Here is a 15,000-nt window from a genome sequence, read left to right on the forward strand (position 1 = left end):
GAACGGGATTCTCTGATCCTGAGGCTAACTGTTGACGGCGTCATAAACGCTGTCGCGTTTCCCGACGGCGTCAACGTGGCCTCAGGAGCAGCGATTCTGACCCCTACAGGGACCAGCATGGCACTGGAGCGACCCAGGCCGCACCAGCTGCCGATCCCGGCTTCAGATGGGTACCGCGGGTCTACGCAGGCACAGTGGGGCCGGCGCCTACGCGCGCCTGTGCAGTGGGATCAGCGTGATTGCTGCGCACGCGCGGTGGCTCCCTTCTCCACTCTGGCCCCGGTGCAAATTGGCGTAGGGCTACAGGGGCCAGTGCGGAGCGGACGAGGCCCCCAGCACGAGAGGCCGGCCCGCCGATCGGTAGGCCCCGATCGCGGGTCAGGCCACAGCGGAGACTCCCCCCCCCACCAAGCCACCCCCGGAGAAATTAACGGCGAGGTTCCGCCGGGTAAGACGAGGTTAGAAAGGCGGCGGTGGCGGGGCTCGGGTTTTTTAATACGGCCTCTCGGCCCATCCCGGGCGGAGAATCGTCACGGTGGCCCCGTAGAGCGACCCCGACCGGCGCCGCGCGATTCGTGGGCGTCGCGGTGATTCTCCGGCCCGGCCTGGGCTGAGAGAATCCCGCCCAGGGTTTCCCAACGTAGCCCACGCTGTCAGAAAACCAGGAGTGCGCAGCCGACGGAACGGAGGATCTCACCAGCGGAGAATTCATCCCACTGCTCTGTGTGCGACCCTGGGGGGGAAATCATCCGGACATTAAAATAGATTGGATCTTGTTTTGTAAGTTACTGTGAGATTTCTCTCCGCCAGATTTTAAATTATTGAAAATGGGAGGAGGAAAGGCTGTTTGATTAACGGTCAAGATCACCTATTTGGGTAATGAATCATTTTGCTTTCCAATTGGAGGAGGAAAGCAGTGCGTCACAAGGAGGGATGTGTTGACCAACTAATGGCTGGACTGTGGGGACAAGTCATGTGAGGAAACCTCCTGGAATGCGCTGAATCGCACTTGACAACCCCTAGCTACAGTGACACGTGAGGCCTGTGCCTACTGCGTTCAGATTGTCCAAATTCTTCCCAAAGGATGCTTTCAGCCTGGACAGGAATTAGCTTTATCCTGCCATAGTGTCTATAACCCAGGGTGCAACAAAATATCCCTTCCCCACCCTCTCAGTTTGGCATTTTATACACGGCGCCAATCCCTTGGCCTCTCTCAATGGCCAATCAACTCTACCTGCTGTGCACAATATACCATAACCTGCCCAAGTTGAATGCTAGTCAATATCAGTACAGCTTCCCATTGGCAACTGAGTGGAAAGTAGTTTGAGTACTTCATACATTTTACTATTTACGATCATTAGATGTTTAGGGTTCTCAATCACAATTAGCCTTGAAGGAAGATAGTATTTATTGTGTTCACTCATATGTCAGACATTATGAGAAATTCCACTTTATTTATTGAAGCCATTCAGTAAATGTCGGTCCCGGATGAATGTGTATGTGGAGCTGAGTAAAGAAAGGTCAATTTGTGCCAAGTAATCACTCCCTTCGAAGGCTTTTTAAACCTGTTACCTGTTATTTCAGAGTGCTGGAGTTGAGGGATGCAGTTTGCAGACACACTTACTGCACTTGACTGGATGAATGCTGCCATAACAGCTTTCAGAAAGCTCGGTATCATCCAGGATAAAGCAACCCGTTTGATAGGCACCCAGTTCACCACCTTCACCCATTCCCTCCACCACCGACGAACAGTGGCAGCCGTGTGTACCAATTATAAGATGCATTGCAGCAAATCGTCAAACCTCCTTTGACAGCACCTGCCAAACTTGTGGCCAAGCAGATGCATGGAAACATAGAACATACAGTGCAGAAGGAGGCCACTCGGCCCATCAAGTCTGCACTGACCCACATTAACCCTCACCTCCACCCTATCCCCGTAACCCAATAACCCCTCCTAACCTTTTTGGACACTAAGGACAATTTAACATGGCCAATTCGTCTAACCTGCACGTCTTTGGACTGTGGGAGGAAACCGGAGCACCCGGAGGAAACCCACTCAGACACGGGGAGTACATGCAGACTCCGCACAGACAGTGACCCAGCAGGGAATCGAACCTGGGACCCTGGCATTGTGAAGCCACAGTGCTATCCACTTGTGCTACCCTGCTGCCCCGTCACCACTTGCAACGTCTCCTCCAAGACACTCACCATCCTGACTTGGAATTATATATATCACCGTTCCTTTACTGTCGCTGGGTCAAAATCCTGAAACACCCTTCCTAACAGCACTATGGGTGTACCTACACCACATAGACTGGAGAGGTTTTCACCACCACCTTCTCAAAGGGATGGGCAACAAATGCTGGCCTAGCCAGTGATGTTCACGTCCCGTTAATGCCTAAAAAACTCCAGACTGGACTTAATTAATTTGGGCTGTTTGATTTCCATTCTCTTTGCACAAAAGACCAGAGCTATGCCATTTATATGCACCTACCATCCACTGATAGACCATTAGATCATCCGACTTTGTTAATGGGCTAATGGCTAGTCATGAGGAATATCCCAAAAGACAATGGACTTTAGTGAATCACATTAAGCATTTCCTAAAAAGTTTATGTATGAATGGGAGCATGTGACTCAGGCAGGTATGAGCGTATCCCTTTGAGTTTGGGCGAACAGCATTTCCCTTCAATCTGCTTAAACCTTTAAATTGTCTGCTTAAATTTTGGACTCAAATTTCTGAACTCAAATTTCTAATATCTCCCCATCATGATAGGTGCCTCTTTTGCTCTTCCAATTGTGCGCTGTTGATACAGTGGCAGGGGCGGAAGCAAGCAGACCACTCATTCTGGGTTCCACCTTCTGTACTCTATCGAGAAACATTAAAATCCAGCCCAATGTGTGCATTAAATTAGACTGGGTAATGTAACCTGGAAGAGTCAATGGGACGAAGGGCCTCTTTCTGTGCTGTAAAACTCCTGCAACTATGAAAGTTGAGAACTGAAAATATCCCAAATTGTTACAGCTGTAAATGGTGTGAGTTTACTAAAGAATGGTTATGGATCAATGGATGGCCCTCTTATCTACCCTGTCTGAACTTTGTGGGTTCAAGACCCATTCGAGAGGCATGAGTGTGAAAATGGTTAGCACAGTTGCCTCACAGCTTCAGGGTCCCAGGTTCGATTCCCGGCTTGGGTCAATGTCTGTGCGGAGTCAGCGCGCTCTCTCCGTGTCTGCGTGGGTTTCGTCCGGGTGCTCTGGCTTCCTCCCACAAGTCGCAAAAGACGTGCTTTTAGCTAATTTGGGCATTCTGAATTCTCCCTCTGTGTGCCCGAACAGGTGTGGGAATGGGGCGACTAGGGGCTTTTCACAGTAATTTCATTGCTGTGTTAGTTTAAGTCTACTTGCTGCAATAAAGCTTATTATTATTACAATCAAGGCTGACACTCCCGGTGCAGTGCTGAGGAAGAGCCAGACTGTCAGAGGAGCTGTCTTTCCGATAAAGCATTGAACTATGACCCTGTCACATGAATGTTAAAGATCCCATGGTCCTGTTCTAACAAAGGGCAGGGGAATGTGGCCTGAACTATGGGTGTACCTACACCACATAGACTGGAGTGGTTCACCACCACCTTCTCAAAGGGATGGGCAACAAATGCCCATTTATTCCTTAACCAATGTCAAATAAACAATAACAGCGAAATACTCTAGATGCCGAAAATCTGAATTATAAACCGCAAGTGCTGGAAATGTTTAACAGGTCTGGCAGCATCTGGGGAGAGACACAGAGGGCATATTTATCCAGCCCTTCCCAGCGGGAGGACCTTCCGTTCCCGTTGAAGTGCCCCATCCCCCCACCGCAGGTTCCCCGAAGGTGGCACGGGCGAGGAATATAAATCACCACAGGCTTCAGCTGGACCAGTAGGCCCCACCGACAGCCAATGGTGAGCTGCCTCTGCCGCAGAGTGGTGGTGGTGGGGTGGGGGGGGGGGGGGGGGGGGGGGGGGCTGTAGAATTCAGAGTTACCATGTCAAGTCCGAGATGACTTTTTTTCGGAATATTCTGAAGAAGAGACACAAAACGTTAATTCTGTTTCTCTCTCCACAGATACTGCCAGGTCTTCTGAGATTTTTTTTAATACATGTATAAAAAAAAACAGATTGTCAGGTCATTGTCACAATGCTGTTGGCGGCAGCTTGCTGTGCACAAATTGGCTGCTGTGTTCCCGACATCACAAAAGCAGCTCCACCTCAAAGTGCAGCAGGAGGTCCTGAGGTTGTGAAGGGTGCTATATAAATGCAAATTCTTCCTTTCAGTAAGATAAAAAATTAAATAAACATAGAACTTACAGTGCAGAAGGAGGCCATTCAGCCCATCAAGCCTGCACCGACCCACTTAAGCTCTCACTTGCACCCTATCCCCGTACCTCAATAGCCCCTCCTAACCTATTTGGACACTAAGGCCAATCCACCTAACCTGCACGTCTTTGGACTGTGGGAGGAAACCGGAGCACCCGGAGGATACCCACGCAGACACGGGGAGAACGTGCAGACTCTGCACAGGCAGTGACCCTGCGGGGAATTGAACTTGGGACCCTGGCGCTGTGAAGCCACAGTGCTACCCAATTGTGCTACCGTGCTGTTAGGAAGTGAGCTCCAGCATTTTACAGCTATAAAATGAAGCACTCGACAGAATAAGGAGGTGATTGTTGAGTGACAGATTTTTAATGCGATGGTATTCTCTGTGTCTCTTTTGTTTCTTCCTAGTCCCGGCCAGAATTGTGAAGGCTCCTGCGTCGCAGAATGTCAGCTTTGGATCTGAGGTGATTCTCCAATGCAAAGCAACAGGCTTTCCCATTCCCATAATCAAGTGGTTGGAAAACGGAAAAGCTGTAAGTATGTTACCTACATTCTTCAATTAGACCATCATGCAACTGTGGAGACGGTGGTATACTGGTGATGTCACTGGTCCTAGTAATCCAGGGGCCCAGGCCCTGGTGACACAGGTTCCAATCCCACCACGGCAGCTGGTGGAATTTAAATTCAGTTCGTAAATCTGGAATTGAAAGCTAGTCTCAGTAATGGTGACCATGAAACCTAAACCCATCTGATTCACTAATGTCACTTTAGGGAAGCAAATCTACCATCCTTATCCAGTGTGGCCTACATGTTGTTTTGTTCTGCTCGTGACGTAGCATAAGCTGCTTCCTTGATGCGGTCACTGACAAAGGAAGGTTCAGACTTGGAGATAGCTTTAACACTTTTATTAAACTGTTAACAATTCTCCTACTTGGATTTGACTCTCTTGTTAATCCTGCTATAGCTACTCAGACTGACGAACCAGTCTGCTACAATCCACGTGGTGGGTGTGATGCATTTCAAATCAACCCTGTGTACTCAGTGAATGTCTCCACTGGAAAGAGGAAGATCATGTGTGCTGTGTCCTTTTATATGGGTGTAAAGCCCTCCTGTGGTAGTGTCACCTTTGTGTGTGACTTAAATGCCCATTGGTCGTGTCCTATCTTACTGGCCTATTGGTTGAATGTCTGTGTCATGTCTCTGGTGCTCCCTCTAGTGTTTATCTAGTCTACGTGTATTTACATTAACCCCTTGTGTATTTACAGTGATGCGTATCACCACACATGTGACTCCAGACTCGCAACAATATGGTTGACCCATTGGCAATTAGGGATGGCCAATAAATGTTGGCACAGCCGGCGACGGCCACATCCTATGAACACATTTTTAAAATGCTAGCGGTTCTTAATTGCATTAAGGGCTGCACGATAGTACAGTGGTTAGCATTGTTGCTTCACAGCACAAGGCTCCCAGGTTCGATTCCCAGCTTGGGTCACTGTCTGTGCCGAGTCTGCACATTCTCCCCGTGTCCGCGTGGGCTTCCTCCGGGTGCTCCGGTTTCCTCCCACAGTCCAAAGATGTGCAGGTTAGGTGAATTGGACATTCTGAATTTTCCCTCTGGGAACCCGAACAGGCGCCGGAATGTGGCGACTAGGGTATTTTCACAGTAACTTCATTGCAGTGTTAATGTAAGCCTACTTGTGACAATAATGAAGTTTATGATCATAAAGATTATAAAGATTATTATTATTACATTATTATAAAGATTATTGTAAAGATCATCATCATTATTATAAATATAAAGATTATTATTATATTATTATAAAGATTCTTATTATAAAGATTATCATTATTATAAAGTTTATAAAGATTATAAAGATTATTATTATTATAAAGATTATAAAGATTATTATTATTATAAAGATTACCATTATCATTATTATAAAGATTATTATTATTATAAAGATTATCATTATCATTATAAAGATTATTATTATAACATTAAGGAAGTGTTGTGTTCATACATCAGACAACAGATCAGAATAAAATAAGCCTGCGCAAAACATCTTGGACATAACAGTTGGGTTCGCATTATTCATTGTCATCAAGGTTTCCACGATGGGAAATTATGTAGGGAGGTGGATGCAGATATAATAGTAGCTTTCAAAAGAGAAATGGATAAATACTTGAAGGAGAAAACCTTTCTGTGGCTGTGGGGAGGAAAACCCAAGGGAATGAGGCAAACTGGATGGCATTTTGAAAGAACTGGTTCAGACTCAAGAGGCCATCTGACTTGTTTCCATGCGGTACCTTTGTGTGACTCTATAGCTAATTTCTCTAGTGGTTGCCTTGTGGTGCAGTGGGTAACATGCCTGCCTGTGAGCCGGAAGCTCTGGGTTCAAGTCCCACTCCAGGACTCGAGGGCCAAGGAAGGTACGATCGTGAAACAGGTGACCTGTAAGTCTTTGCGACACACGTCAATGGCAGGCGGGAAGAGTGGGAGAGACTCCTGATCAGCCAAGTCATGAAAGGAGTTGGAGACTCTACCATCAGCATCCATAGCTCCAGGCTACCACCTGAGTGTCAATGCCAATGGCAACTCAGACACGCCGAGTGAATGGTAACGCACCAACGCCACAATGTCTCCCTTCAAATGTCTCTGCTGAGTTCAGGGTTCCCACCTGCATGAATCGCAAGGTGCCACTTCCCCAGCGTTAAAATCTGGATGTGTCAGCAACGTGGCGGGATTCTGGCATCTGCAGGCCATTTTACTGGGTCTTCCTGGAGCTTTGAACTTCCATTGTAGAACTGTGCTGAGGAGCGGGGAGATCCAAGCTGAGATCTTGCCCTGTCGCCACTAATGGAGTCTTAGACACCGACAGCACAGAAAAGGTCCATCGGCCCATTTGCATCTGCGCCAGTCAAAAACAACCACCTAACTATTCTAATCCCATTTCCCAGCACTTGGCCCATAGCCGTGTCTGCCCTGGGATCGCCAGTGCACATCTAAATACTTCTTCAATGTTCTGAGGGTGCCTCCACCACCCTTTCAGGCAGCAAGTTCCAGACTCCCACCACCCTCTGGATGAAAGGTTTTTCCTCCCATCCCCTCTAAACCTCCTGCCCCTCACCTTAAATCTCTGCCCCCTGGTCACTGATCCCTCCACCAAGGGGAAAGGTTTCTTCCTGTCTACTCTATCTGTGCCTCATAATTTTATACATCTCAATCATGTCCCCCCTCAGTCTCCTCTGCTCCAAGGAAAACAACCCCAGTCTATCCAATCCCTCTTCCCGTACTAGCCTCCCTGGACAGGCGCCGGAATGTGGCGACTAGGGGCTTTTCACAGTAACTTCATTGAAGCCTACTCGTGACAATAAGCGATTTTCATTTTTCATTTTCATTTCATTACAAACACTCTCCAGCCCAGGCAACATCCTGGTAAATCTCCTCTGCACCCTTTCCAGTGGCTATCACATCCCTCCTATATTGTGGATTCCAGAAATACACACGATACTCTAGCTGTAGCCTAACCAATGTTTTATACAGTTCCAGCATAACCTCCCTGCTCTTAAACTCTATGTCTCGGCTAGTATACCAGATGCCTTCTCAACCACTGCCTTAAGGGGCCGGTGTACATACACACCAAGGTTCCTTTAATCTTCGGTAGTTCCCAGTGTCCTACCATTTATCATGTATTCCCCTTTTCTTGTTTGTCCTGCCCAAGTGCATCACCTCACACTTATCCGGATTGAATTCCATTTGTCACTGATCAGCCCATCTATATCCTCCTGTAATCGAAGGCTTTCCTCCTCACTATTTACCAGCAATTTTTGAATTATCTGCAAACTTACTGATCAATTCTACATTCATAGAACAAAGAACAAAGAAAAGTACAGTAAGAAGACTTACAACACCAGGTTAATGTCCAACAGGTTTGTTTCAAATCACTAGCTTTCGGAGAACAGCTCCTTCCTCAGGTGAATGAAGAGGTGGGTTCCAGAAACATATATATAGACAAAGTCAAAGATGCAAGACGATACTTTGAATGCGAGTCTTTGCAGGTAATTAAGACTTTACAGATCCAGAGATAGGGGACCCCTGAGGGACCCCCAATGGACACGGGCTTCCAGTCAGAAACACACCCTTCGACCATCACCCTCTGCTTCCTGCCACTCAGACAATTCTGGATCCAATTTTCCAAATTTCCTTGGATCCCATGGACACTTACCTTCGCTGCCAGTCTCCCATGGGTTAATGCGAGGGTTAATTACAGTGTGGCATATTTACATAGACACCAGTTATAAGACATGTGAACAGAGCAATGTTCACTGGAACACATTGACATGAAGTGTGTGCAGATCCTATGTACAGAAATATGGGAACAAAAAGAGGCTGTTCAGCCCCTCAATCTTGCGAATCCTCCGCACCTTCAGGGGCTAGACTGGCGGCGGAGTGGTTTGCATCCCGCACAGGCCCGCACGCGGATCGGTGGTCCCCGATCATGGGCCAGGCCACTGTGGGGGCACCCCCCGGAGCCAGATTGCCTTGCGCACCCCCCTCCCCCCCAGGACCCTGGAGCCTCCCCACGCCGCCAGGTCCCGCCGGTAAGGGTCCTAGTCTAATCTACGCCGGCGGGACTGGCAAAAAACGGGCGGGACTTCGCCCATCGCGGGTTGGAGAATTCGGGCAGCCCCGGGCCCATTGAGTCGCGCCGGTCCCCGCCATTCTTCGAGGCGCGATTCACGCCTCGCTGACTTTTGGGGGGCCGGAGAATTCGGAGGACGGCGGGGGCGAGATTCACGCCGGCCCCCGGCGATTCTCCGACCAGGCGGGGTGTCGGAGAATCCCGCCCGGGGTCTTTGTAATGGGGGGTTCTCTGGTGGGGGTCTCTCTTATGAGGGAGGCTCTGTAGGGAGTCTCTCGTTTGGGAGAATCTCTGGTGGGGGGTCTCTGTAATGGGGGTCTATGGTGGCTCTCTCTCTTCTGGGGTCTCTGGTGGGGTTCTCTCTTATAGGGGGTCTCTGGTGGGGTTCTCTCTTATAGGGGGTCTCTGGTGGGAGTCTCTGTAATGGGGGTCCATGGTGGCTCTCTCTCTTCTGGAGGTCTCTGGTGGGGTTCTCTCTTATAGGGGGTCTCTGGTGGGAGTCTCTGTAATGAAGGATCTCTGGTGGGAGTCTGTCTTCTTGAGGGTTTCTGGTGGGGGACTCTGTAATGGGGGTTCTCTTTTCCGAGCAGACACCCGCTAACTTCATTGAAGCCTACATGTGACAATAAGCGATTATTATTATTATTATTATTGTGGTATATGTCTGTATGGTAACTTCAAGTGGACAAAATGAACGTTGCAATTTTCAATACACTACACCTCACCAACCCTTCCCATCCATCACCTCTTTCCCTTTGAACAATCCAAAACCCTTGCTCCATTGTTCCTCAGTCGTTACCTTCCATCTATTCCTCAGAGTGCCACTCACTTTCCCCAAGAGTGAAATTGAGAGACAGAAGCAGAATTCCTCTTCTTTCTCTCATCTACTTCCCCCGAAAAGGATTTTGCTAACTTTCAAAAGTCGGCCAGTTTTGTTTTGACAAATAGAATCAACGAGGAAGAAAAATGGCCAATGACCTTCCTCTCCAGCTCGCTCTTTCTCAGTCGCCCTGCTGTTGGTAATTACAATCTCCCAGGTGCCACCTGATTAATATAGATCTCAGCACAGATCAGCAGCAACTCTCCTCGCTTAAACTATTTCTAATATCCGAAACCATTTTGGCTCTCCGTCATGCATCTTCTCATTTAAAAATAATATAAATTTTACTTCAGTTAAGTTCTTCTAGTGAATAGTTCCGTCAGTAAGTTTCTGATAGCTTTTAAACACCCTCGCATCCTCATTCTGAAACCAGTGATTTTTGGAGTAAGGTGTGTTGCATAAACCCTGGTTTGCCATCTTGTATCTTGTCCAGGTTCCCAGTGTCTTGTTGGAGAATCGCATCAAGGGAGATTTGATGGAGTCCAGACTGCGCGTGCACGTCACCAGGCCTTCATTATTCACCTGTCTGACCACAAACAAACACAACGACAGGGGCACAACAGCAAAGGCCACTGCTACACTTGGCATCAAGGGTAAGTCAGCAATGTTACTAGACTAGAATTAGTTGTCTTGCTGTTTTATTTTAATTATTTTCTAAGTGTATGTTATCGGTGAGCATGATGTACAGATTCTCCAGGCTCGGAGAGTCATGGAGCTGTTTACACATTTCAGGAAATTAAAAGTTTGTTTGCTCTCTTTTTTCACCCACCAGAGAGGGCAGGTCTGACAACATAAACATGCCCGCCGTACTGACGGTGAGGGTCCAGGACAGCGACCTGCTTTCTGAAATCATTCCTTAGTGTACATAGAACAGTACAGGCCCTTCGGCCCTCAATGTTGTGCCGAGCCATGATCACCCTACTCAAACCCACGTATCCACCCTATACCCGTAACCCAACAATCCCCACCCCACAACCTTACTTTTATTCGGACACTACGGGCAATTTAGCATGGCCAATCCACCTAACCCGCACATCTTTGGACTGTGGGAGGAAACCGGAGCACCCGGAGGAAACCCACGCACACAGGGGGAGGACGTGCAGACTCCGCACAGACAGTGACCCAGCCGGGAATCGAACCTGGGACCCTGGAGCTGTGAAGCATTTATGCTAACCACCATGCTACCCTGCTGCCCAAGCCGTGCCCTGCTGTACAGACCTTGAAGGAAAGAAATCTGTGAAGGAATGAGTATTGGAATAGGTCAATGGCCTGGAGCATTGATCCCGGCACTGGACAAGGGGTCAGAGACGAGCCCGAGTCAGGAAGCCGGACACTGGCCTGAGTCAGGGAGCCGGACACTGGCCTGAGTCAGGGAGCCGGACACTGGCCTGAGTCAGGGAGCCGGACACTGGCCTGAGACAGGGAGCCGGACACTGGCCTGAGTCAGGGAGCCGGACACTGGCCTGAGTCAGGGAGCCGGACACTGGCCTGAGTCAGGGAGCCGGTCACTGGCCTGAGTCAGGGAGCCGGACACTGGCCTGAGTCAGGGAGCCGGACACTGGCCTGAGTCAGGGAGCCGGACACTGGCCTGAGTCAGGCAGCCGGACACTGGCCCGGGTCAGGGTGCCGAACACTGGCCTGAGTCAGGGAGCCGGACACTGGCCTGAGTCAGGGAGCCGGACACTGGCCTGAGTCAGGGAGCCGGACACTGGCCTGAGTCAGAGAGCCGGACACTGGCCTGAGTCAGAGAGCCGGACACTGGCCCGAGTCAGGGAGCCGGACACTGGCCCGAGTCAGGGAGCCGGACACTGGCCTGAGTCAGGGGGCCGGACACTGGCCTGAGTCAGGGGGCCGGACACTGGCCTGAGTCAGGGAGCCGGACACTGGCCTGAGTCAGGGAGCCGGACACTGGCCTGAGTCAGGTAGCCGGACACTGGCCTGAGTCTGGGAGCCGGACACTGGCCTGAGTCAGAGAGCCGGACACTGGCCTGAGTCAGGGGGCCGGACACTGGCCTGAGTCAGGGGGCCGGACACTGGCCTGAGTCAGGGAGCCGGACACTGGCCTGAGTCAGGGAGCCGGACACTGGCCTGAGTCAGGGAGCCGGACACTGGCCTGAGTCAGGGAGCCGGACACTGGCCTGAGTCAGGCAGCCGGTCACTGGCCTGAGTCAGGGAGCTGGACACTGGCCTGAGTCAGAGAGCCGGACACTGGCCCGAGTCAGGGAGCCGGACACTGGCCCGAGTCAGGGAGCCGGACACTGGCCCGAGTCAGGGAGCCGGACATTGGCCTGAGTCAGGGAGCCGGACACTGGCCTGAGTCAGGGGGCCGGACACTGGCCTGAGTCAGGGGGCCGGACACTGGCCTGAGTCAGGGAGCCGGACACTGGCCCGAGTCAGGGAGCCGGACACTGGCCTGAGTCAGGCAGGCGGACACTGGCCAGAGTCAGGGAGCCGGACACTGGCCTGAGTCAGGGAGCCGGACACTGGCCTGAGTCAGGGAGCCGGACACTGGCCTGAGTCAGGGAGCCGGACACTGGCCTGAGTCAGGGAGCCGGACACTGGCCTGAGTCAGGGAGCCGGACACTGGCCTGGGTCAGGGAGCCGGACACTGGCCTGAGACAGGGAGCCGGACACTGGCCTGAGTCAGAGAGCCGAACACTGGCCTGGGTCAGGGAGCCGGACACTGGCCTGAGTCAGGGAGCCGGACACTGGCCTGAGTCAGGGAGCCGGACACTGGCCTGAGTCAGGGAGCCGGACACTGGCCTGAGTCAGGGAGCCGGACACTGGCCTGGGTTAGGGAGCCGGACACTGGCCTGAGTCAGGGAGCCGGACACTGGCCCGAGTCAGGGAGCCGGACACTGGCCTGAGTCAGGGAGCCGGACACTGGCCTGAGTCAGGGAGCCGGTCACTGGCCCTAGTCAGGGAGCCGGACACTGGCCTGAGTCAGGGAGCCGGACACTGGCCCGAGTCAGGGAGCCGGTCACTGGCAGGAGTCAGGGAGCCGGACACTGGCCTGAGCCAGGGAGCCGGACACTGGCCTGAGTCAGGGAGCCGGACACTGGCCTGAGTCAGGGAGCCGGTCACTGGCCTGAGTCAGGGAGCCGGACACTGGCCTGAGTCAGGGAGCCGGACACTGGCCTGAGTCAGGGAGCCGGACACTGGCCTGAGTCAGGGAGCCGGACACTGGCCTGAGTCAGGCAGCCGGACAGTGGCCTGAGTCAGGCAGCTGGACACTGGCCCGAGACAGCGACCAGAATGTTTGAGGCCTACCTGATCCAAAAAGCCTTTGGAAAGATAAGTTTTAAAAATCACTGAAAATAATACGTACCCGCCTCCCTGATTGGCTGACGCAGTCAACATTCGCTCTGAAAATAATACCATTCTTTATAATTAAAGCGGGAAGACAGAGAAAACATTGTTTATCTCCTCAATAGAGAGGGTGGAATGAAGTCTAACAGCTGCTAAAGATTATCTGTAAATTGAGTATGTTAGTGGTTTTTCCATTGTGTTGGCAGCTTCATTAACCTTACCTCATATTTGGCACAAATTCATGTTAATGGCCATGAATTCATCACCTTTCCTCCTAGACAGACTTACACTGACACAGAACACTTCCCCCAAATTCAGATTGTAACCATACTGGGACTGAGTCTGCTTGCGAGTTGGATCCAAATTATGGCTCCACATTACAGAGTACTGTACAGAATTTACAGCACAGGAAAAGGCCGTCTGGCTCATGTTGGGGTTTAAACTCTGTGTGAACCTGCGTCCACACTCCTTGCTCCGTCCAATGGTCGTCCAGATTCCCCTAACATACATCTGTACCGTTTACCTCATCCACTCCCTGAGGTAATAAGGGCGCGATTCTCCACTCCCGCAGAGAATCGCGAAGGCCGTCGTGAAAGCGGCCGTCTTTCACAACGGCCTCGGAGCCCGCTCCCGGCACCGAATTCACCCCCACCCGGGGGGGGCTAGGAGAGGGGCTCCGGACTTCTCGGCGGCGCGCCGAGAATGACGCGCGGCCGGCGCCTATATGACGTCAGCCGCGCATGCGCAGGTTGGCCGGCTCCAACCCTCGCATGCGCGGATGACGTCAGCACGCAGACCGCACGAACCCGCGCATGCGCGGTGGCTGTCTTCCCCTCAGCGGAGGGGAAATAGTGTGTCCGATTTGGACGCTGGCCCGACGATCGGTGGGCACCGATCGCGGGCCTGTCCCCTCCCGAGCACAGTCGTGGTGCTCTTGCCCCAAACGGCCCCCTAGAAGCCCCAAACGGGCATCTGGCGCCCGTTTCACGACGGCAGCGACCAGGTGTGTTTGCCGCCGTCGTGAAACGGTCGCGAACGGCAGGCCGCTCGGCCCATCCGGGTCGGAGAATCGCCGTTCGCCGTGTAAAACGGCGAGAGGAGATTCTTCCGAGGCGGGGGGGTGGGGGGAATCATGGGGGGCACCAGGGGGGCGTGAAAATAACAGGGGGCCCTCCCGCAATCCTCCCACGCCGCGTGGGGAGCAGAGAATTCCGCCCTAAGTTCCTCATTCTCGCCACTCTCAGGATAACGAGGTTCCCACTGAATTCCCTCTTGGGTTTATTCGTGACTATTTTATATTTAAGGCCCTAAGTTTGTCTCCTCCGGAAGTGGAAACACCGTCCCTATACCTACACTCTCAACCCCAGTCATAGTCTTAAATACTTTGAGCAGATCACCCATCATGGCCAAACCATATAGAACCGTAGAATTACTGCAGTGCCCAAGGAGGCCATTCTAAGGGTCAATAACAAGGGGGCATAATTTGAAGGTGAAAGGCAGGAGGTTTTAGAGGGGATTTGATGAAAGGTTTTTTCACCCAGAGGGTGGTGGAATCTGGAATGTGCGACCTGGGAGGGTCATTGAGGCAGGAAACCTGACAATCCTTAAAAAGTACTTGAATGAGCACTTAAAATATCATAACATTCAAGGTTATGACCAAGTGCTGGGCAGTGAGATTCATGTACATAGAACATAGAGTGCAGAAGGAGGCCATTCGGCCCATCGAGTCTGCACCGACCCACCCAAGCCCCTCCACCCTATCCCTGCAACCCAATAACCCCTCCTAACCTTTGATTTGGACACCGAG

At 51.4% G+C, this 15,000-nt stretch overlaps 1 protein-coding gene across 3 annotated transcripts in view; it reads left to right on the top strand.

Moving 5' to 3' along the window:
- musk (muscle, skeletal, receptor tyrosine kinase) overlaps positions 1-15,000 on the top strand; it is a 176,613-nt gene that overhangs the window by 51,792 nt on the left and 109,821 nt on the right. For all 3 annotated transcript variants that reach the window (XM_038804136.1, XM_038804137.1, XM_038804138.1), the window contains 2 exons: positions 4,767-4,891; positions 10,318-10,477. In XM_038804136.1, coding sequence (XP_038660064.1) covers positions 4,767-4,891; positions 10,318-10,477 — 285 coding nt within the window. The remainder of the gene's footprint in view (positions 1-4,766; positions 4,892-10,317; positions 10,478-15,000) is intronic.

Source organism: Scyliorhinus canicula, chromosome 8, assembly GCF_902713615.1.
Source record: "Scyliorhinus canicula chromosome 8, sScyCan1.1, whole genome shotgun sequence".
NCBI lineage: Eukaryota > Metazoa > Chordata > Chondrichthyes > Carcharhiniformes > Scyliorhinidae > Scyliorhinus > Scyliorhinus canicula.